The sequence below is a fragment of the Bubalus bubalis genome, chromosome 10 (genome assembly GCF_019923935.1).
Source record: "Bubalus bubalis isolate 160015118507 breed Murrah chromosome 10, NDDB_SH_1, whole genome shotgun sequence".
NCBI classification, from domain to species: domain Eukaryota; kingdom Metazoa; phylum Chordata; class Mammalia; order Artiodactyla; family Bovidae; genus Bubalus; species Bubalus bubalis.
In genome coordinates this window covers 8,798,347-8,822,675 of record NC_059166.1, presented here as the reverse complement: position 1 = coordinate 8,822,675, position 24,329 = coordinate 8,798,347, and the positions used below count along the sequence as shown (strand labels likewise).

Genomic DNA, 24,329 nt, shown 5'->3' with positions numbered 1-24,329 from the left:
AAGGAGATCAGTCCTGAATATTCATTGGAAGGACTGATGCTGAAGCTGAAACTCCAATACTTTGGCCATCTCATGCGAAGAGCTGACTCATTGGACAAGACTCTGATGCTGGGAGGGATTGGGGACCGGAGGAGAAAGGGACGACAGAGGATGAGATGGCTGGATGGCATCACTGACTCAATGGATGTGAGCCTGAGTGAACTCCGGGAGTTGGTGATGGACAGGGAGGCCTGGCGTGCTGCGATTCATGGGGTCGCAAAGAGTCGGACACAACTGAGTGACTGAACTGAACTGAACTGATGCTGTGGCTGGAGCCCTGTTGCACGGTTTGTCCAAGCCCTGCAAAAAAGTCTCCTTGGAGAATGTTCAGGAGGCTCCAGGGAGATGACATTTGTACTGACTTTAAAAGTGGGCACTGGCAGGAGGATCGTGATGAAAGTGGTGGAGGATTTTTGAGACAGTTCTTTTCCATCCACCACTGCCCACGAGGAGTAAATGAGATGTGACGTAAGTAAGTGAGCATGATGCTGGCATTTCACAGTCACCAGCAATTCAGAAGAGGCTTTGACAGACCATCCAGCTGAAGCCCCTGGTGGACAGATGAAGAGAGTGAAATGAGAGACCCGGAGGGCTTTCCCCTTTCTCGGCCACCAAGCAGGGGCCAGGACAAGAGCCAGTGCTCCTGACGGGGCCTCGTACTGCTCGTTTATTCAACAGATACCTACTGAGCACCCACTCACTGCCTGCAAGGCTGTCTGGACAACTTGGGATGGCCCAGGGAGCAACCACTGACCTGGTGATTGCTGGCATCCAGCATTTTCTACATTATAATGGGTCAAGTTCTTCCATAGTGATTGAAGGTGGAAAAAGAAAAGGCATCCTATGAATCTGACAAAATGTGAAAAATAAAACAAGTGTCATAAGTGTACAAAATTCTCCTGGAGAGGACTTGATGGTGGCCAGCATTATGCCATCAATAACAGCAGGACAGCAGGCATGTCAATTATCAGTGCACTCCGGAGCACTGGTTTGTCTTGGCTTTTAGACAGTTTACTCAGGCCATCTCTGCAGTGTGAGGAATTTTGAAAATTTACTCATCTGACTTCTCTTCCACTAACGACATTTATTGTGTGTATTTGCTTCCTATTGCTGCTGTAACAGATAACCATGTAGCAACTCCAGAACAGCACACGTTTATTATCTCAGTTCTGAGGCATCCGCAGGGCTGGTTCCTACTGGAGGCTCCACAGAAGCAAATTATTTTTTTTCCAGCTTTTAGAGGCTGTCCACATTCCTTGGCTTGCGGCTGCTCATCACTACTTCTATTGTCACATCACTTCTCTGACTCTGCTCAATACTGCTAATTACTAGAGAAATGCAAATCAAAACTACAGTGAGGTACACCCTCACACCACTCAGGATGGCCATCACTAAAAAGTCTACAAACAACAAATGCTGGGGAGATTGTGGAGAAAAGGGAGCCCTCCTATCCTATTGGTGGGACTGTCAATCGGTAGATAACAGTATGCTGCTGCTGCTAAGTTGCTTCAGTCATGTCCGACTCTGTGCGACCCCATAGACAGCAGCCCACCAGGCTCCCCCATCCCTGGGATTCTCCAAGCAAGAAAGATAACAGTATGAAGTTGTTTCAAAAAACTAAAAATAGAATTGCCATATGATCTAACAATCCCACTCCTGGGCATATATTCAGACAAAACTATAATTTGAAAAGACATATGCACCTCTATTTTTGTACTAATTATGACAGCCAAGACATGGAGACAACCTAGATGTCCATCGACAGATGAGTGGATAGAGAAGAAGTGGTACATATACACAACGGAATATTACTCAGCCACAAAAACAACGAAAGAATGCCATTTGTGGCTACATGGATAGACCTAGAAATTATCATATAAGTGCAGTAAGTCAGAGAGAAACACAGGTATCATCTGATATCACTCATATGGAAATCTAAAATGTGGCACAAATGAACCTATCTATGAAACAGAAGCAGACTCATAGACAGAACAAACTTATGGTTGCCAAAGGAGATGGGGGAGAGATAAATTAAGAGTTTGGGATTAAAATATACACACTACTATATATGAAACAGATAACCAACAAGGACCTACTGTATAGAACAGGGAACTATACTCAATATCTTGCAATTACCTATAATGGAAGAGAACGTAATAAAAGAATATATGTACACATGCATAACTTAATCATTTTGTTGTACACCTAAAACTAACACAACATAGTAAATCAAGTATATTTCAAAATAAAAATTTAAAAACTCCATTTCAATTTTCTGATAGACTTAAAAAAAAAACACAGGTAACTGGATATATCTCTTTGAAGATAAATATCAAGAGCTCTCTCAAAAAAGTTAATTCAGTTCAGCATTGTGCAACATGGTATGGATTCTGTCATTACAAAAAACTTTTAAAAGAACTCTTCCTAAAGGAATCAGAATAAAAGATGTAAAAAAAAAAAAAAGAATAAAAGATGTGAAGTCACTACCTGATACCTTCTATGATTACAGTGGCTTCCCTTACAATTCAGGCACCTGCTGAAACCCTGCCGGCAGGGCAAACCCTTGGTACACTACCCGATTCACCAAGGCAAGACGGCAACCTGGTTTACGTCTGCTTAGAAACGCAATCCTCTATAAATGCATATGTTTGCATTCCCTTTGTGTGACGTTTAGAGAAAGAGAAATGATTGTGAAATGGAACAAAAGAATCTACACAGGGTGGCAGTGTCTGAGAAGCTGACCTTCATGGCAGGTAATGAATACCTTCTACTCCTACACAGTGTAAGCGGATTATTGAGCAAGCTGGTCTCAAGGCGGGGCAGGCAGAACACAAGCTCATTCTGCTTCCACTGGCTGGTTAACCCCACTCTGTGGACTCTTGTGTGAAAAGCTTCTTGGATGAAATCTTGGGCAGATTTTAGACCTTTTCTGGTCACTCTTAATATACTTAAACCTCCAGAATAATTAACAATTGGGACTTCCCAAGGGCTTCGCTGATAGCTCAGTTCTGGTTCAATTCCTGGGGCAGGAAGATGCTCTGGAGAAGGGATAGGCTACCCACTCCAGTATTCTTGGGCTTCCCCTGTGGCTCAGCTGGTGAAGAATCCATCTGCAATGTGGGAGACCTGGGTTTGATCCCTGGGTTGAGAAGATCCCCTGGAGAAGGGAAAGGCTACCCACTCTAGAATTCTGGCCTGGAGAATTCCATGGACTGTACAGGCCATGGGGTGGAAAAGAGTCCAACATGACTGAGTGACTTTCACTTTGGTGGTCCAGCGGTTAAGATTCCGAGCTCCCAATGCAGGGGGCCTGGGTTCAAACCCTGGTCAGGGGACTAAGATCCTACCCATCACAACTAAGTCCTGGTGCAGCAAAAAAAAAAAAAAAGAAGAAAGAAAAGTTTAAGAAAGTTTAATAATTGAGTCATGCTGTTGTTCAATCGCTAAGTTGTGTCCAACTTTCATCTGGGAGGAAGCTCTTTCCCTTCCGAGACTCAGCCAGCTTCAGGTTTGGTGGTCTGTGGTGGGGTGGCAGAGGGCTGGGGCTGGTGTGCCAGGCTCTTCCTCTCTTTTCCCAATTTCCCCAACTTGCCGTGAATGCCTGTTTCTGACCCCTCAGAGCTGGGTCAGGGCGAGGGTGGCCCCGCCAAGGCAGGCAGCTGTGGCCTTCCATAAGGGGGCCCCTTGGACCATGAGTGTAAGACCTTGGCTCCTTCTTTCAAAGAGAGCTTTTGGGAGTTCCTCAAAGACCCCGAGAGGGAGGTGGCTGCGGTTCCTGTGACCTGCACACTGATGAAACAGTGTGTGTGCTGACCTCAGCCACCAGGAAGGCTCTGAGGGATGGCAGGGAGGTGCCACCTGCAGCGGCGGCCGGCGCTTCGGCCTGCCGGATGCTCGGCGCCCGACGGCACTTCCGCCCGCCGGATGCTCAAGTTACCGGGCTGTTGGTCAGTAGGGCAGACGGGCACACGGGGCAGGTAGGTCCTGCCCTGAAATGTCCTGAAGGGACTCTGAATGCACCTGTCATTTCTGACAGGCTGTGTAAATCCATTCTTCACTTCTTTCAAGTTTGCTACAAACTCTTCAGCTCAGTTCAGTTGCTCAGTCATGTCCAGCTCTTTGCGACCCCATGGAGGGGTAGCATGCCAGGCTTCCCTGTCCGTCGCCAACTCCTGAAGCTTGCTGAAACTCATGTCCATCCAGTCGGTGATGTCATCCAACCATCTCATCTGCTGTCATTCCCTTCTCCTCCCACCTTCAGTCTTTCCCAGCATCAGGGACTTTTCCAGTGAGTCAGTTCTTCCCATCAGGTGGCCAGAGTATTGGAGCTTCAGCTTCAGCATCAGTCCTTCCAATGAATTATATTCAGGGTTGATTTCCTTTAGGATGGACTAGTTGGATCTCCTTGCAGTCCAAGGAACTCTCAAGAGTCTTCTCCAACACCACAGTTCATAAATGCTTCAAAGGCAATTAATTCCAACTCTGGGGATCACACGTCAAACTCCTACGTGGTTCCCTGGGAGTCTCTTTACTGCCTAGACACTGCACAGAGCACCTGTCACCCCCACAGGAGCCTCCCTCTGAGGTACTTGACTCCCTGAAACCCTGAAGGGCGGTGGCAGCCCCTCTGAGCCCTGCACTGGGTGCCTCTCCTCTCCAGGCACCTCCTGCCTCCTCCTCAGCGGCCTCAGCTGAACCCCTGAGAAAGGACCCTGTTCTCCATTCTGCGGGCTGATTGTATTAGAGAGAACACAGACACCCAACCACATGAATGATTCAGTTTGCCTTTAAAGCACTGAACCCCTTAGTTTTATCCAACAAGGTAACTAACAAAAATGACGTGCTTAATTAACTTAACCGCCAAAATTACTTCTGAAATGAGTTTTTGAGGTGATGTTAGTAACAGCAACTGAGATAGTACATTTTAATGATTCATCTTATTTTAAAAAGGGATCAGATATTAGAAATTTAGGGGGAAAAAACCAAAGTCATGGGAGGCATGAAAACTAGGTTGATAAAGAAATATCACTAGTTGGGAGTAAAAAAAAAAAAAATCACTAGCTATATGGAAAAGCGAACAGGCATGGGTTATTCGGGCAAGCGCTGTTTATACACTACAAGCATGATGGCTGCGTGGAGGTGAACCAACTACTGGCAAGCCAGGGGGATCAGAAAAACACAGAAAACAATGAAACGAATTGAGCTGGATGTAATAGCTTTGTTCAAGTTTAAGCCAGACGAATGCTGACTTGGTTTTGTTCATGCGGTGGACACTGGTTGATGCCCACAAGGTGGACAATGAAAATTCAAACACAAAGCACATCTCGGTCCTCGGGCAGCTCAGTCTGGTGGTAGAAACTGGCTGATGAACAGTGGTAATTGCTGTGTAACTGGGGCTAGGTCTGGGGTAGAACTACCACCAGCAACGGACCTCAGTTGCTGGGGCTGAGCAGGCCAGGCTCCATCTGCCAGGAAGACAGCGGTGCCATGGGGGAGAGCAATGCTGCTGACGTGGTGAGTCTGTCCTCACAGCATCGCTATGATTGCCGCTGGGGAAAGCGGCCACTGACCGACTGACCCCCAGGACCACACGTGGCATCGTCCAGACCGTCATTCTTCAGCCCCAGGGTGAGTGAGCTATCTTCCTGGGATGCTGGAATAGGTCGGTGGGAGCTTGGAGACACCACAATTTCTCAGGTGGCTTCATTCTTGACTGGGGGTAACTGAACCGACAATGATACCGGTCTGTCAGCTGTGTTTGGTCAAAGAGCCAGTGAGATTTCCCAAGGCACAAAGATTCAGCAGACTGGCTGCCTCCTTGGCCGGGGGGCTCTAGATAAGAGGACCATGCCTGACTTTCTGCTGGCTTGCCAGTACCTTGTGTTGTATGTGGTTCAACACAGATGGTGAGTTAGAAGCGTCAGTCTCTCATGTACAAGGATGAGAAGGATGGCTGTTTACAGTGATAGGCCTGGCTACATCAATTCGTGGGCTTGTGCAAAATAAAAATGTGGGGTCCTTGTTCAAAAATTATTAAAAATGTCAAGATAGTGACAAGAGAACATTAAACCAACCTTGAGCCCCATAAAAGCTGTAGGACACAGGGCCACATCTGTGATGTTGGCTCTCATCTTGTGACCTCTTCTCTTCCCTGGATCGGACCTGACGGCCGCTAGTCTGTTCTGCAATGCCCCTTCAGAGTCTGTCAAGGCCTGGCCTCTTGGTCCTCATGGGTGAAAAGTGAAAGTGAAAGTGAAGGTCGCTCAGTTGTGTCCGACTCTTTGAGACCCCATGGACTATACAGTTCATGGAATTTTCCAGGCCAGAATACTAGAGTGGGTAGCCTTTCCCTTCTCCAGGGGTATCTTCCTGACTCAGGGATTGAACCCAGGTCTCCCACATTGCAGGCAGATTCTTTACCAGCTGAGTCACAAGGGAAGCCCAAGAATACTGGAGTGGGTAGCCTATCCCTTCTCCAGCAGATCTTCCTGACCCAGGGATTGAACTGGGGTCTCCTGCATTGCAGACGGATTCTTTACCAACTGAGCTATGAGGGAAAGCCCCATGGGTGAAAGGGTATGAGATACTGATGGAACAGGGCTTCCCAGGTGGCTTAGCAGTAAAGAATCTTCTGCCAATGCAGGAAATGTGGGTCCGATTCCTGGGTTGGGAGGATCCCCTGAAGCAAGAAATGACAACCTACTCTAGTATTCTTGCCTGGAAAAATCCCATGGACAGAGGAGCCCAGCGGGCTACAGTCCCTGGAGTTGCAAAGAGTCAGACATGACTGAGCATGCACCCACTGCTTTCTTACTGCCTACTGATGGAACAAGGAATGGGACAGCCTATGGATGAAGGAAGGTGGACCGTGAAGTAGGGGTCTACCTGTCCAGGTCTCTTCCTCGGCAGCACTGGCGTTTCAGAGCTGGAGCTGCCTTTCCATGGAACAGGACCACTGCGGTCTTCCATCTGCTGTAAGGAAATGGATCATCGCCAAGTGCTTAAGGCTGTGTAGTCAGGCCTGATGGAATGCTGAGTGGCAGATCACAGCTGGAAATCATGGGTCCCCCATGTTACTCAGCTGCCATTACCACGCCTGGTTCCTAAACCCTGACCGTGCTAGAGGAGGGCTTGGGACTCACCCTGTTGTGCAGCTGATCATTGGCACATCAAGACACAGGGCCGAGGGTTCTCTCCTGGAGTCAAATTCTAGCTCTGCTCAGCCCCGGTCAGCGCCGCCCCCGCCCCCCACAACCCCACTGTGATGGAGAATGGGGAAGTGGCTCGTCCCTGCTCCTGTTTCTAAGGTTTCCTCCCATGAGTGCTATTCAGGCCTGGTACGTGCGCTACCACTGGCATCCCAAGGAAGGCCAAGTGGGAACACTTTAGCTGAGAACTGAAGGATGAGAAGTTCGCTAAACAGGCAAATGGTGTGTGTGTGTGTGTGTCTGTGTGTGTGTGTGTCCGTGTGTGTGTCTGTGTGTGTGTGGTGCAGTTGTTGGAGGAGGTTCATAGGCAAGATGAACAACAGGTGCAAAAGCAGAGAAGCCAACCAGAGGAAATAAAAATCAGGAAACCGTTAGTAATTCGGTTTGGTGAGAACAAAGGGTACGTGTACGAGAGTCACAGGAAACATGCCTGGATAGTCAGGGGCCAGATCACAGAGAGCTTAAGGAGTCTGGACTTTATACTTTGTACACAGTGGTAAGACAATGAAGGATTTTCAGGAGGAAAGTGATACAATCAGATCTAAAGTTCTGATGGACTGCCAGAGTAAACGTGAGAGGACGGTAAGACTGGAGGCAGGTGGTTGCAAAGGTCTAGAAGACGACGACAGATGAGGGAACCTTGCTGAATCGAAGGATTTCACGTATGATTAAGCCAAGGAGACCCTGCAGCCACAGGATCACGGGGCCACAAGACAGGAACGGCCTGGATATTTTTTTTTTTTTGCTAGGGAGCTTCTCAGTAGAGTCACCATCCCAGGAACATCTGAACCGGGTTTTACATGAGAGTAACACAAAGTTTTGTTGTGCTTAAGCCATCAAGATTTTTGCATTTTTTTTTACAAGTACTTTTTCAGCTTTAAGCCCATATTGACGCACGGAAGTCAGGAAATCAATGGTGGGTAGCACTATTAATTCAATATAGTGAAGACAGAAAGGAAACAGTTCAGAAAATGATGATGGATTTGTTTAATGATGTCTCGAATTTGAGACGCCGGTGTGATAGCAAAATGAAACTTGAAACAACTCTCCAAGGGTTTCTGCCCATCTTGAACTGCCCTTTGTCTCATACTTTCTTTTCAGGGATGTTTGTATAGCAAACAATCTTTGAAGAAAACCTGAATAATCTCTGAAGAAAAAGACAGTGTCTCCCTCTGGAGCCAAGAGCAGGCACGCTTGCTGCCCACTATGAAAGACTGGAGCTCTCTGAGCTCCGGGTTCCTCTCCCCTACGGTCACTCGCCACATGGGCTCGGGGCCCCTCTCCCCTACGGCCACTCGCCGCATGGGCTCGGGGGCCCTCTCCCCTAGGGCCACTTGCCGCATGGGCTCGGAGCCCCTCTCCCCTATGGCCACTCGCCGCATGGGCTCGGGGTCCCTCTCCCCTACGGCCACTCGCCGCATGGGCTCAGGGCTCCTCTCCCCTACGGCCGCTCACCGCATGGGCAAGTTCCGTCTGGTCTTCTCTTTGCCTTGAGGCAACGAGGGCTCCAGAACCAGCACAAAAATGCTGATATTCCGGGTACTGCTACCGCTGTGAGTTACACATAACCCCATGTCTCTGACTCAGGAGTCTTACGTCAAAATTTACCAGCACTCCTGAATCTCTGGAGGCTAACTTGATAACTTGGAAGTAGATAAAATCTGAGGCTCTTCATAGTTCTGGATAGAGAGGTCCAGAGATGGTTAGAGATAACAGATTCAGAGCCCAGGGCTGAGTCTCACCAGAGTGTGGGGGCGTTGAGTAGTGGGCAATGATGAGATTACCTAGGGTTGGGGGGGCAGTTTCCGAGCCCTAAGTGAGAGACAAGAGAGATGATAAAGAAGAGAACCTAACTACTTACGGAGAACACTGACAAGAGAAAGGAAGGAAGGAAGGAAGGGCACACGGAGCAGACCAAGACACAGACAGCCTTGGACAAACAGCTTCAGCTTCACCCAGGAGGGGTGAGGAATGTTAATTACTGCGAACGTCAGAGATAAGCAGGTCTGGATCTGAAACTTGAGAAGTCACTGGAGACTTTCGAATGACCAGCTTCAGGGGAGTGATGAAGACAAAATCCAGACTACCAAGCAAGGGTTTGAAAACAGTAGGAGGTTTAAGAATGGAAGGACAATGCAGTCCATGTTTCAAGAAGCAGGTGTGAAGGGGACTTCTCTGGTGGCTCAGGGTTGTAAAGCATCTGACTGCCAATGCAGGAGACGGGTTCGATCCCTGATCTGGGAAGGTCCCTATGCTGGGAGTGACTTTAAGTCTGTGCCCCACAACTCCTGAGCCTGTGCTCTGGAGCCTGGGGGCTGAAACTACCGCAGCCCATGTACCCTGGAGCCTGTGTTCCCCGAGAAAAGCGACAGCGATGAGAAGCCTGAGCACCGCAACTAGAGAGTAGCCCCCACTCGCCGCAGCTAGAGAAAAGCCTCTGCAGCAATGAAGACCCACCACGGCCAAACATAAATACATAGAATTATTATTTAAAAAAAAGTCATGCCCACCACCTAGATAGCCACATCCCATTAAAAAAAAGAGAAGTGTGAAGGAAAGAGGATTATACGAGTGAGGTGTCTAAGGTTTTAAAAAATGCCTCTGATATGATTTTATACATACATATAATACACACACACACGACTATACCTTAATCCTGGTAAATCTAAGCTTTTCCATCCTTTTAAAGTGTACAAATCAGTGCAACAATCACCACTACTTAAATTTTAGAACATTTTCATTACTTAATACCCATTAGCAGGTATTTCAGTTATACCCTCTTCAGCCTCTGGCAACTGGACATTTCATATAAATAAACGGATATAATGTGATTTATGACTGGGTTCTTTCCATAGTATAATTTATTCTCAAGGTTCATCCGTGTCATAGCACATAAATAGCACTTCATTCTTTTTATTGCCAAATAATATTGCATTGTTAAGACAGACTAGTTTTTTATTTATTCTTTGATGGGTATTTAGATTCTTCCTATTTTTTGGCTTTTATGAATAATGTTGCTATGAACATTCATGCACACATTTCTGTATGGATGTGTTTTTATTTCCCCCCGGGTGGAGAAATGGAATACCTAGGAGTGGAACTGCGGGATAAACATGTAATTGTATTCTTGCTGGGAGACTCCCATGGACAGAGGAGCCTGGTGGGCTAGTCCATAGCGTCTCACAGAGTTGGACATGACTGAAGTGACTTATGTAACTGTATGTTTAACATTTTAAGAAACTGACAAACTGTTTTCCAAAGTGGCTGTACCATCTTACGATCTGATCAGTAGTGGATGAGATTTCTCTTTCCAACTTCTCTTTATCCTCATCATCTTTTGCTACTGACTTTGATTTTAACCATCTTAGTAGTGGGTATGAAGTAGTGTAATAATGTGACTTTGATTTGTATTTCCTTGTTGACTAATGATGTGGAATACATTTCATGTGCTCATTGGCCATTTGTTTAAAAAAATATCTATTCAAATCCTTTGCTGATTTTAAAATTGGATTGTTGTTTTATTGTTGCTTGGGAAAAACCTGAATGAACTTTTTGGCCAACTCAGTATTTAAGCCTTTAATTTCTTTCATCAGTTTTGTTGTTTTCATTATGTAAGTTTTGCACCTCTTTGATTAAATTAGTACTTAAGTATTTTATCCAACCAGTCCATCCTAAAAGGAGATTAGTCCTGGGTGTTCATTGGAAGGACTGATGCTGAGGCTGAAATTCCAATACTTTGGCCACCTGATTCGAAGAGCTGACTCATTTGAAAAGACCCTGATGCTGGGAAAGATTGAGGGCAGGAGAAGGGGACGACAGAAGATGAGATGGTTGGATGGCATCACTGACTCAATGGACATGGGTTTGGGTGGACTCCGGGAGCTGGTGATGGATAGGGAGGCCTGGCGTGCTGCAGTTCATGGGGTCGCAAAGAGTCAGACACGACTGAGCGACTGAACTGAACTAAGTATTTTATCCCTTTTGGTGCTATTATAAATAAAATTACTTTAATTTCCTTTCAGACTGTTAACTGTCAATATGTAGAAATATAATTGACTTTTGCATACTATTGATTTTATAGGCTGAAAACTTGTTGAACTCTGTTAATTCTAGTATTCTTTTTGTCAATTTTTAAAGTTTCTATACACAAGGCTTCCCCTGTGGCACCATGGTAAAGAATCTACCTGCCAAGACATGTGGGAGATCCAGGTTTGATCCCTGGGTCAGGAAGATCCCCTGGAAGAGGAAATGCCAATCCACTCCGGTAGTCATGCCTGGGAAATCCCATGGACAGAGGAGCCTGGTAGGCTACAGTCTGTGAGGTCTCAAAGAGTCAGACACGACTGAGGACGCATGAATGAATACACAAGGCATTGTCTTCTGCAGTTAAGAGTTTTACTTTTCCTTTCCAATCCGGATGTTAGATGCATTTATTTTTCCTGCCAAACTGCCATTGCCAGAACTTCCAGTACAATGCTGAATACAAGTGGCAACAATAGATATTTTTGTTCCTGATCTTAGGGGGGAAAAGCATTCAGTCTTTCACATTAGGTTATGATGTTAGCTGTGGGGTTTTCCTAAATGCCTCTTATAGGGCTGAGGGAGGTCTCTGCTATTCCCGGTGTGGTTGGCTTGTTGCTGCTGTTCAGTTGCTCAGGCACATCCGACTCTTTGAGACCCCATGAACTACAGTACGCCATGCTTCCCTGTCCATCACCACCTTCCGGTGCTTGCTCAAACTCATGTCCATCAAGTCGGTGATGCCATCCAACCATCTTATCCTGTGTCATCCCCTTTTCCTCCTGCCTTCAATCTTTCCCAGCATCAGGGTCTTTTCCAATGAGTTGGCTCTTCACATCAGGTGGCCAAAGTATTGGAGTTTCAGCTTCAGCATCTGTCCTTCCAATGAATATTCAGGACTGATTTCCTTTAGGATGGACTGGTTTGATCTCCTTGCTGTCCAAGGGACTCTCAAGAGTCTTCTCCAGTACCACTGTTCAAAAGCATCAGTTCTTGGTGCTCAGCCTTCTTTATGGTCCAATCCTCACATAATGCCCACTGTGTTTTGACCCTTCAATACTGTATTGGCTCTTCTGGGTCTTTTGCCTCTCCACATCATCAGTTTGTTGATATCTGTAAGCTCATTAGCTGGGATTTTGACTGGGATTGCATTGAATCTATAGATCAAGTTGGGAGGAACTGACATTTTGACAATCTTGAGTCACCCTATTCATCAACATGAAATGTTTCTCCACTTAGTTTGATTTCATTCATCAGTTTTGTAGTTTTCCTCATATAAATCTTATACACATTTTGTTAGACTTATAACTAAGTATTTCATTTTGGGGAGGTTCTAATGTTAGTGATTTTAATTTTAAATTCCTTTGTCAATTGCTGGTATGTAGGAAAGCGATAAATGTTTATATTAATCTTCCATTTTGCCACCTTACTACTAGTTTCAGGAATCTTTTTGGTGATTCTTTGGGATTTTCTACATCAACAATCATGTCATCTGCAAACAAATAGTTTTATTTCTTCATTGTCAATCTATATACTTGTTATTTCCTTGTTTTACTGCATTACCTGGGACTCAGTATATTGAAAAGGAATGGTCAGAGAGGACATCCTTGCGCTATAACTGATCCTAGTGGGAAAGATTCTAGTTTGTCACCATGGTGTTAGCCCTAACGTGTCTTTTTTTTTTTTTTTTTTTTGGTAGCTATTCCTTATAAAATTACCCTCATTTCTACTTACTGAGGGATTTTTCTTTTTCCAAATCATGAATGGGTGTTGAATTTTGTCAAATGCTATTGCTGCATCTATTGATATGATCATGTGGTGTTTCTTTTTAAGCCTGTTTCTGTGACAGATTACATTAACTGAATTTGAAATGTTAAACCAATCTGGCATTCCTGGGATAAATCTACTAAGTCATGGTTTATAATTTCTATTATACATTGTTGAATTGAATATCCTAGTATTTTGCTGCAGATTTTTCCAACTAGGTTCATGAGAGATATTGGTCTGTAATTTTCTTGCAATGTCTAATTTTGGTATTTAATGTTGGTCTTATAGAGTAGGTTAGGAAGTATTCCTTCTATTTTTATCATATGAAAGAAACTGTAGAGAACGGGTATAATTTGTTAAATGGTGTTTGGTAGAATCCCCCAGAGAACTCATGTGGACCTGGTGTTTTCTGTTTTGTAAGGTTGTTAATTCAATATATTTAATAAAGACTGCAGATGGTGATTGCAGCCATGAAATTAAAAGATGCTTACTCCTTGGAAGGAAAGTTATGACCAACCTAGATAGCATATTCAAAAGCAGAGACATTACTTTGCCAACAAAGGTCCGTCTAGTCAAGGCTATGGTTTTTCCAGTGGTCATGTATGGATGTGAGAGTTGGACTGTGAAGAAAGCTGAGCACTGAAGAATTGATGCTTTTGAACTGTGGTGTTGGAGAAGACTCTTGAGAGTCCCTTGGACTGCAAGGAGATTCAACCAGTCCATCCTAAAGGAGATCAGTCCTGGGTGTTCATTAAGAACTGATGCTGAGGCTGAAACTCCGATACCTTGGCCACCTCATGTGAAGAATTGACTCATTGGAAAAGACTCTGATGCTGGGAGGTACTGGGGGCAGGAGGAGAAGGGGACGACAGAGGATGAGATGGCTGGATGGCATCATCGACTCAATGGACATGAGTTTGAGTGAACTCTGGGAGTTGGTGATGGACAGGGAGGCCTGGCGTGCTGCAATTCATGGGGTCGCAAAGAGTTGGACATGACTGAGCGACTGAACTGAACTGAACTGAAGTGAATAGATATAGGCTTATTCAGATTGCCTACTTCCTCCTGCATTTTTAAGAACAGTTTTGTTGGATATAAAATTCCTGAATGGCATCTTTTTTCTTTTAGCACTCTTGAGTATATAATTTCATTGTCTTCTGATCTCTATGGTGTCTGAATAAAAATAAGTTGCTAATATTGAGGAGTCTTTGTATATGATGAGCTATTTTTGTCTTGCTGCTGTTGACACCCAAGGCATGCTGTACCCAAATATGCCTCAGGGCATATTGATGGTTTTGAATTAAAGTTACTTGAGAAACAGTCAGTGAAAAAAAAAAAAAAAGCATATAAAAAACCCACTGTGCCCCCAACTCCTTACTTCTTAAGAGTGGGAAATAAATCTCCCATGTGAAGAAGGTATCCTCCCTACACCAGGAGGGTAGAAAGCATCCTTAACAACACAGTTAGGGATTCAAGGCTAAGAAAGCTCTGTGAAGAAATACTGTTACTTCATTTCTTTGCTGCTCTAAGCACAAGCCCCTTTGTTTTGTTGACATTTACAAATAATTGTTTTGTTGTCTAAAAATGATATTCAAACAATTTGTTTTGGTGACTTTGGGGGTCCTATTTCTATGATACCTCTGTGCATACAAATGCAATTGATTTTTTTTTTTCCTCCTGTTAATCTGTCCTGTGGCAATTTAATGATTAGACATTAGACCAGCCAGAAGAACTCAAGATGGGTGGGGTGGAATATCCCCCTCCCCAACACTGTTTGAGAACTGTCTTTGTCTCTCGGCAGTTGTGGATCTCTTTGAGTTTATTATACATGAAATTCACTGAACTTCTTGGGTGTAAATATTAACTTTTTTTTTTTTTTTGCATCCCATTGATGTTTTCAGCCATGGTTTCTTCAAATGTTCTTTTTGCTCCTTTCTTTCCCCCACTTCTGGGATTTGTACTGTGTACCTGTTGGTATTCTTACAGTGTCTCAGTATAGGGCATGTTTAGTCCCTCCAGTGGCTGAGGTCTCTGAGGCTCTTTTCATTTTTTTTCATTTCAGAGTAGATAATACCAGTTTGATTTAACATCATGGCTTCTTTCTTCTAACAGTTCACATCTGAGACCCTCTGGTTAACTGTTCATTTCAGTTATATTTTTCAACACCAGAATTTCTATTTGGTTCCTTTTTATGATTTCTATCTCTTGATATCCACTTTTTGGTGAGAATCATTCTCATACTTTATTTATACATGGTTTCCTTTAGTTTTTTGTACATATTTACAATTGCTGATTAATGTCTGTCAAGTAGGTTCAAAATTTGAACTTTCTCAGGGACAGTTTCTATCAACTGTTTTTTTTTTTTTTTGCTTCTGCACTGGCCATACTTTATTTTTTGCATGTCTTGTATTTTTTTGGTTGAAATACAAACATTTCAGAGAGTCAAAATGTGGTAACTCTGGATATCAGATTCTTGCTCTACCTCTTCAACTTGGGTTTTTTGTTGGTGTTTGTCTGTTTGATGGCCTTCATGAACAAATTCTGTAAAGCCTGTATTCTTTGTGCTGCCCCTGAAGTCTGCTCAGCTAGCTTAGTGGGTAGCTAATGATTAAAGAGATTTCTTAAATGTCCTGAATCAGTAAGTCTTACACTTTGCGCTGAGGGTTCTCTGTGTGTTAAGACATGGCTCCAATATTTTAGCAGTTTACAACTCTGACTTTGCTCTCAGCTTCTACTGTGTAGATCCTCGATGTCAGCCTGAGATGAGAGATGAGGGCCTTCCCAGGTCTTTCCTGAGCTGTAAGCAGCCCTACAAAGTACCCTATACTTACAGATTCCTGGGAATATGTTGAAACTTTTCAAAACCCCCTACAGACCTCTCATTCCTCAGATTTCCTTTTCAAGTATTCTGGTCAGCCTCTGTTTGCTCCAACTCCCATTTCCACCCTGGGTAGCTGTGATGTTAGACTATTGCTGCTGATTGCTGATTTTCTATTTTTAAACAAATGCCCCGCTGCTGGGACTTTCCTCACCGAGCAAGCTCTGAGTCAGGTCAAATAAAGATAAGCTCTTAAAAGAACTTATCCAGGGAGCTGCCAGACAGGTCACATACTGACAGATTTCTGGGGATGTGGCTTTTCTGGGGAGCTCTCGGCATGTTTAGTCCCTCCAGTGGCTGACAGGCTTCTGGTTTTCTCAGTTACCATGGTTTTGAGTCTGTTGGTTTTCAAGGTTATTGTGGAGCTGGGAAGAATGGGATGGGAATAGGGCAAATTAAAATGCCACAAAGCTGACTCTTTGGAGATTCAGCCACTTTGCTTGAATAAGTGCTCTTCACCGTTACAAGTCTTTGGTTAATTTCCAGAATTTAAAAAATGTTATTTTTTGACAAAAATTTTTTTTTTTGGGCCTGTGTTCTTGTTGCTTTTATGGAGGAGCTGATTTTCAGAGGTCCCTACTCTACCAATTCCAGAGTCCCTCTTCCATAAACACAAATTTCTGTCCTGTGTTGTAAAGTAATCATGTATTCAAGACCTGCTGAGGGATATTCAACTTTGGCCCCAGACTGCTATGCCTTTTGAGCTATCTATTTTCCCCTGCTTTTCCATGTACCTTTTTCCCTAATAAGTTTTAGCCTACAGTCTTCCCATAGTGGTCCCCATCTCCTTGTTAATATGCTACTTCTAATATGCTGTGGGGCTAAAAAACAGCCAAATTGGGTAGCAATGTTGAAATAGCTTTGGATGGTCCACATGGCAAAATGGCAACTCAGAAGTCACTTTGGCCTTCCCTCTCTTACGCTCTAAAAATGAGGTTTCTAGACATCTGAATTTAGAGGAAGTGAGTTGGTAATATCCAAATCAGGGGAGACAACGTTTCACAATACTCCTTGCTAAGTTTGATTATCATGTATGGATGTGAGAGTTGGACTGTGAAGAAGGCTGAGTGCCGAAGAATTGATGCTTTTGAACTGTGGTGTTGGAAAAGACTCTTGAGAGTCCCTTGGACTGCCAAGGAGATCCAACCAGTCCATTCTGAAGGAGATCAGCCCTGGGATTTCTTTGGAAGGAATGATGCTAAAGCTGAAACTCCAGTACTTTGGCCACCTCATGTGAAGAGTTGACTCATTGGAAATAAGACTCTGATGCTGGGAGGGATTAGGGGCAAGAGGAGAAGGGGACGACAGAAGATGAGATGGCTGGATGGCATCACTGACTCAATGGACCTGAGTGTCAGTGACCTCCAGGAGTTGGTGATGGACAGGGAGGCCTGGTGTGCGGCGATTCATGGGGTCGCAGAGTCGGACACGACTGAGCGACTGATCTGATCTGATCTGATAGTAGTATACCTAATTCTGGGAAACATGTTTTAAGATGACTTTGACCAAACAGAAATTTCAAAGTAATAGTAACCAGGATGGAGAGTGGGAAAGTTCTGAAACTATTCTCTATGAGGAATAATTGGGATGAGTGGTGGTACTTCATTGGGAGAAAGAAAAATCTGGAAAAAAAAAAAAAAAAAAAACCAAAAAACTATTGGAGTATAGGATAGGGCTGGTATGTAAATAAAATTATTCTGTCTCTCTCCACCATAATCATGCCAGTTGATTATAAGTTATAAACCAAAAGGCATAGGTTATAATGGGACAGGGGCTTCCCAGGTGGCACTTCCCAGGTGGCAGGAGGTAAAGAACCCTCCTGCCAGTGCAGGGGACATAAGAGATGTGGGTTTGATCCCTGGGTTGGGAAGATCCCCTGGAGGAGGGAGGGCATGGCGATCCACTCTAGTATTCTTGCCCGGAGGATCCTATGAACAGAGGAGCCTGGTGGGCTACAGTCCGTCAGGTTGCAAACAGTCGGATATGATTGAGGCAACTTAGCACGCATAACGGGACAGATTTTGACTCAGTGTAAAAGAAATTTCTAATCATGAGAATTGTGCAACAATGTACTTGAATAAGTATTTACCATGTCTTGAGCCTGGGGAGACAAAACTATGTAAGAATTGCTGTTCTAGAGCAGCTTAAAAAGGGAAAGCCCCATCCTCAGTGACTAAACAAAGACCAAGTGACCACCTGTTAAGGATACTGTATTGGATAGGAGGCTGGATTATACGACAGCTAAAGTCTATTCTGACACTACCATTTTAAGGGTCTGAGATATAGGGTGGAGTCCACTGCCACCTCTATAGAGCTGGCAGATAACCTGGGGGCAAGATAAAATACTCAGTGTGAGTCTAGCTTCTCCAAGGAGTACAATATATTTTTGAACTCTTTTCTCTACCAAGGTCTCTTTATGGTCATTAAATTATGTTTGAAGTTGGAAGCAGGTTAATTTTGCTTTAGGGATTTACTGACACCTAGTGGTAAAAAATAGGTATCAATATAATCCAAAATGCCGCAGCTGCTGCTGCTGCTAAGTCGCTTCAGTCGTGTCCGACTCTGTGCGACCCCACAGATGGCAGCCCACCAGGATCCCCCGTCCCTGGGATTCTCCAGGCAAGAACACTGGAGTGGGTTGCCATTTCCTTCTCCAATGCATGAAAGTGAAAAGTCAAAGTGAAGTCGCTCAGTCGTGTCCGACTCTTAGCAACCCCATGGACTGCAGCCCACCAGGCTCCTCTGTCCATGGGATTTTCCAGGCAAGAGCACTGGAGTGGGGTGTCATTGCCTTCTCCGAATCCAAAATGTTAGAAGACCATCATATATAATCATTATCAAAAATAAAAAATATATAATAAAATACATAATTTATGTTATAAATGCATATGGTAATAAAAATGTATTAGTATTTCAAATTTTATTTTCAAAAACAATTTAAAATCCTTTAAATGTTATATTTTTATACTGAAATTTCAAACTTCAGTATCTTGACTGATTTTATTTATAAGCAAACCTTTAACCATTACTGTATCTTTTGTGTGTGTGCCTGTGCGCTCAGTTGTATCTGCCTCTCTGCAGCCTCATAGACTGTAGCCTGGCAGGCTCTTCTCTCCATGGAATTTTCTAGGCAAGAATACTGGAGCAGGTGGCCATCTCCTCCTCCGGGGATCTTCCAGACCCAGGGATCGAATCCACATCTCTTGTGTCTCCTGATTGGCAGGTGGATTCTTTACCACTAGCCTCCACCTGGGAAGCCAGTAATACCATATCTTTTAAGTCATATATTTCATTAATTATATTTTCAAGATTTAAGAAAAACAAAAAGTATCATCTAAACTATCAGTTTATTAAATTTTAATTTGTAAGTTGAAAGCACTAAAACAAAAAGGTAAATATGTTCCAATTCAAAGGGAGAATTATAGACATCAATCCCACAGCATTAACAGTAGTTTTTCATGATAGTGACACCTGATCTGTAACGTTTTTGTTTGGGTCTCTGACTGTGAACAAACTTGGAAAAGGTTGGTTCTGGTTAGATCTTGGAGCTATGGCAAAAAAAACAATAGGTACTAATTGGTCTATGGGGAAATTAAATGCATATTTGGGCTTTTTCAGAATGCCTTTATTTTTAAAATTTTATTTTTTTGGCCACATTGTGTGGCATATGGGATCTTAGTTCTCCAACCAGGGGTGAAACCTATGGCCCTGCACTGGGAGCTTGGAGTCTTAACCACTGGACTGCAAGGGAAGCCCCCGGAATGCTTTTATGCTAAATAAACTGAGATAAATGGCTATGGCTTTTGAGCTCTAGAATATATTAAAAATTATACAAATTTATAGCAATTTATAAAAATTGCTGTGATTCACCTACAAACAAAAGAGAAAAGCAGAATGTATCAGATTTTGCATAGTAAATAAAGCATATGAAAGCTAAATCTAAAAGTTGTAGATTAAAAACTTAGCTGATATGATTGATACATTTTAACAACATTGACAAGTAAATGAAAGTTTTAAGGTGAGAAGAAATGAGCATGATTAACCTTCTGATGATTATACCATAGCGTTTTGCTATGCTATGCCACTTCTCCCACGCCCATTACGAGTTTTAGAGGAATTATCATCTCCAAATAAGACTTCTTTCTGCAAGACCTCCACTCTCCCATCTGCTTTCAAAATAAACCAGTTCTTTCCCCTAACTAAAGGGGCAACCTCCTTGCATGTGGTGAACTCAAGACTAGCTGGTCTGGCTCTGGTGTCTGCTGTTGACCATGCTGTACTGCTGAGTGACTTCCCAGGCCACACCAGCATTCCTCAGCTCTTAGTGTTAGCTGAAAACAGAAAGGACCAGAACTCCTAAGAAGAACATGAGCAAATGTGAGCACAGATAATTCAGTTTCCACTCAACATTTTTCTTTTTCTACAGATAATGTATCACCAGCTTCTCCACGTTTTTTTCACAGGGACAGTGTCCTAACCTCTTGATTATTTCTGTTTCTCTCTAGGATGGAATAGGCAGTTAAGCTTAACTAGCTTCAGTATGGTGGTCTACAGACTTAGGTTTCTTTAATAAACTGAATTAACTTATGGAATTATGGAACTCAGAATGAGAAGTTTAGCAAAGTATCTGCAAAGTGTTACTGAGAAGGAGGATTAGAATTGTAGAAGATAATCAACCTTCACTCCATTTTGAAAGCATTCTTAAAATTAAAAAAAAAAAAAGAATTCCTGGTCTTATCACCAAAATTAGTATCTTGTAAATCTTAGGATGATCACTGAGGCTTCCCTGGTGGCTCAGTGGTAAAGAATCCACCTGCCAATGCAGGAGATGGGGATTGGATCCCTGGACTGGGAAGATCCCCTGGAGGAGGGCATGGCAACTCACTCTAGTATTTCTTGCCTGGGAAATCCCATGGACAGAGAAGCCTGGCGTGCTCCAGTCCAAAGAGCTGGACACGACTGAGCAACTAAACAACAGCAGCAACAAATTTTACGATAATCACAGACTGTTTAAGAAGATGGAACTAACTCAGCAATGAAAGGGGACAGATTGCATTGTTTTAAATGCTGTTAATTCAATAATTTATTTATTCTTTGTACCTCACAAAAGTGCAAGGTTGTTGAGAAGAAAAGGATAGTAGATTGCAAGGAAGGGCATCTGGGCTCCAGCTTTCATCCCATCACTTGCTAGGCTGGTCACTTTACCGAAAACCCCTTAGAATCCCTGAGCTGTGGTTTCCTCTCTCAGCCCTGCTTCGCTCAGCTCCACTGGGAGGCTGTAACAGCAGGTTCCGTGTGGTGCTCAGCACACAGCAGGCACTCAGTTAACACTTGCTGACTGAACAGACCAATGACTGATTGAAAACGAAAATAAAAACATCGTCACATCTACCTCAGAAGGGCTGCTCTGCCGTTAAAATGATGTAGGGATATAAAATGTGGGCAATTAGTTTGAGAATCATGAGAAGTGCTACCGAGACATACAGCGCAGTTCTTTTTACAAATGGAGAAAGATGTTCTTATGTATTTTTAATGCCACGTTTAAAAAGAAACTAAGGTAAATGTGATAATAACTGCAAGCTATTTCAAACCAATACAGCTTATATTTTCACAAATATTCTGAGAAAAATAGACTGTATCTGAAGCCTCAGAAGACATCACTGATTAGAGATTAATATAACTTTCAGTTCAGTTCAGTCGCTCAGTTGTGTCTGACTCTTTGCAACCCCACGGACTGCAGCATGCCAGGCCTCCCTGTCCATCACCACCTCCCAGAGCTTGCTCAAACACATGTCCTTTGAGTTGGTGATGCCATCCTCTGTCGTTCCCCTTACTCCTCCTGCCTTCAATCTTTCCCAGCATCAGGGTCTTTTCAATGAGGCATTTCTTTGCATCAGGTGGCCAAAGTATTGGAGCTTCAGCATCAGTCCTTCCAATGAATATTCAGGACTGATTTCCTTTAGGATTGACTAGTTGGATCTCCTTGCAGTCCAAGGGACTCTCAGGAGTGTTCTCCAGCACCACAGTTCAAAAGTATCAATTCTTCGGCGCTCAGCTTTCTTTATGGTCCAACTCTCACATCCATATGTGACTAATGGAAAAACCAGAGCTTTGACTAGATGGACCTTTGTTGGCAAAGTAATATCTCTGCTTTTTAATACACTATCTAGGTTGGTCATAGCTTTTCTTCCAAGGAGCAAGTGTCTTTTAATTTCATGGCTGCAGTCACCATCTGCAGTGATTTTGGGGCCCAAGATAATTAAGTCTGTCACCGTTTCCATTGTTTCCCCATCTATTTGCCATGAAGTGATAGGATCGGATGCCATGATCTTAGTTTTTTGAACGTTGAGTTTTAAGCCAGAGTTTTATATCTCTAATATAACTTTAGAGGTAAAAAATATCTGATTTTCACATCACCAAATAAGTTCAGATTAAAAAGTCAAATGGCAATTACCTATAATACAGTTGTATCTGACCACATTCAAAAAAAAGTATTTATATGTACTGATGTTGAAAAGTCTAAGATAGACTGTTAGGTGAAAATGCAAGTACTATAACCCATATATTGCCAGATGTTCAAATCTTTATCTCCAGAAATATCTTATAAAAGGCCTGGAGGGTACATAGAATGGTTTGATGGATGACACAGGCTATCTGAGGAGGGACCTTTAGCTTCATTGGTATTGCCTGAAATTTTTTAATAGCAGGAATGTGAACAAATAGATGAGAGCTTTACTTGAATACTGAAGATGGAACAGGTAAGTGTTTAACTTTATACAGACAAGGGTATATTTCTTGCTATTTGCAAGGAGAGAACACTGGGGCTTTCAGGAACCCAACCTTGAGGGATTCCTGCCTGGGGTAAATTAAACAGTTTTTCTACAGAGAAGAAAAGCTCAGTGGCTAACAGAACTGGTATCTAACATTAAATATCATACTTACTAAAAAAAGAGAAAGAAACTACAAAACTAAAGAAAAATGTATTAGTGATATGTAGTGGTCATGGGACAAATAAGGAAAAATATATTGGTTATATAGTGGTGATGGAAGGAGTAAGGAAACAAATATTAGTTATATATACTGGTAATAGGAAGCTTGAAATTAGACATAATTCTCATTAGAGTTACAGTATGGCTCCTAAAGAGTCTACTATTAAATAAATAAGGTTTCATTTAAAAAATTAGTTTTATTATTTCAACATATTTGATTTGCCCAGTCCATGAGACAAAAAGACACGCTGACTAAACACAACATAATTTCCATGAGCTGAGGGGACTCACGCATCGTTACCTGATTGGCTGCAGTGCTGACTGGCTCCATGGCGCTGGGGCTCCCTCTATTGCAACAGCTCCTCCCTCTTGGAAGATTTCCTCATTTCTGTCAGTTCGTCATTTTCTTCCGCGAGCTGCCTCTCCCGGGACGACACTCTCTCCGTGTACCTTGCGTCGTAAGGCGTTCTCTGTAGGGAGTCTCTGTCTGGAAGGGGTCTCTGGGCCTGGGATGCACCCTGATCCTGGGATTCAAAACCCACCAGGGGCTCTCTTGTTCCTCCGGGACTACCGAGTCCATACTCAGGCCTCACAGGGGCGTGCCTGCCCTCCTTCTGCTCATAGAGATTCAGTCGTCTCTCAACCACCTCACGAATCAACACTGAAAATTGTACGTACAGAAATCACTATGACTTTTCATATTTTAGTAGTTATAACGCTCGCTTATAGATGAGTCTAAAATATTCACCAGGCCTTGTCCCTTCCCTGTATCATGACCTTTTATACCAAGTCAGCAATATGTACCTTCTGTGCCACTTAAAGGAATTCTATTCAATGCCTGTTTTAACAGAATATGATTTATAAAGTAATGACAGAAGATGTTAATTCTGATCAAATTATAAAAGAACCAAAAATAATACTGAAGGTAAAAATAGGTACCTTTGTTAAATGGTAACCCACTCCAGTACCCTTGCCTGGAAAATCCCATGGATGGAGGAGCCTGGTATGCTACAGTCCATGGGGTCGCAAAGAGTCAGACACGACTGAGCAACTTCACTTCACTTTGTTAATAGAATTGATATACTGAAAATTTAAGAACCAAAACTGTAAAATTAACATCCTTTTTCTGTATGTTCTTTTTACTGAAAAATTTCAGAGATGACTTTTCAATAACATAAAAGAACTTACTGTCAAAAAAAAAAAAAGAACTTACTGTCAAGCACTGTTCTTCCCACCATGCTGGACTCCACGGTTTTGTCAACTTCATTCATTAGCCATGGGAGGAATCCTATCTCAATATCTGTAATTTAAAAAGTTAATTTCATTAAGTGATTTTTATGAATCATTACAAACTGGAAGAATCTGTGCTTTTCCCCTAATGTTACAGATATATTAGCCTTGTTTTCTTATTATAAAAATGTCAAACAG

At 43.1% G+C, this 24,329-nt stretch overlaps 1 protein-coding gene across 3 annotated transcripts in view; it reads right to left on the bottom strand.

The window, feature by feature from the left end:
- RSPH3 (radial spoke head 3) overlaps positions 1 to 24,329 on the bottom strand; it is a 53,246-nt gene that overhangs the window by 12,581 nt on the left and 16,336 nt on the right. For all 3 annotated transcript variants that reach the window (XM_025294326.3, XR_006542257.2, XR_006542256.2), the window contains exons 7-8: positions 24,115 to 24,201; positions 23,203 to 23,562 (exon numbers count right to left, since the gene is read on the bottom strand). In XM_025294326.3, coding sequence (XP_025150111.3) covers positions 23,249 to 23,562; positions 24,115 to 24,201 — 401 coding nt within the window. In that variant the 3' untranslated portion in view covers positions 23,203 to 23,248. The remainder of the gene's footprint in view (positions 1 to 23,202; positions 23,563 to 24,114; positions 24,202 to 24,329) is intronic.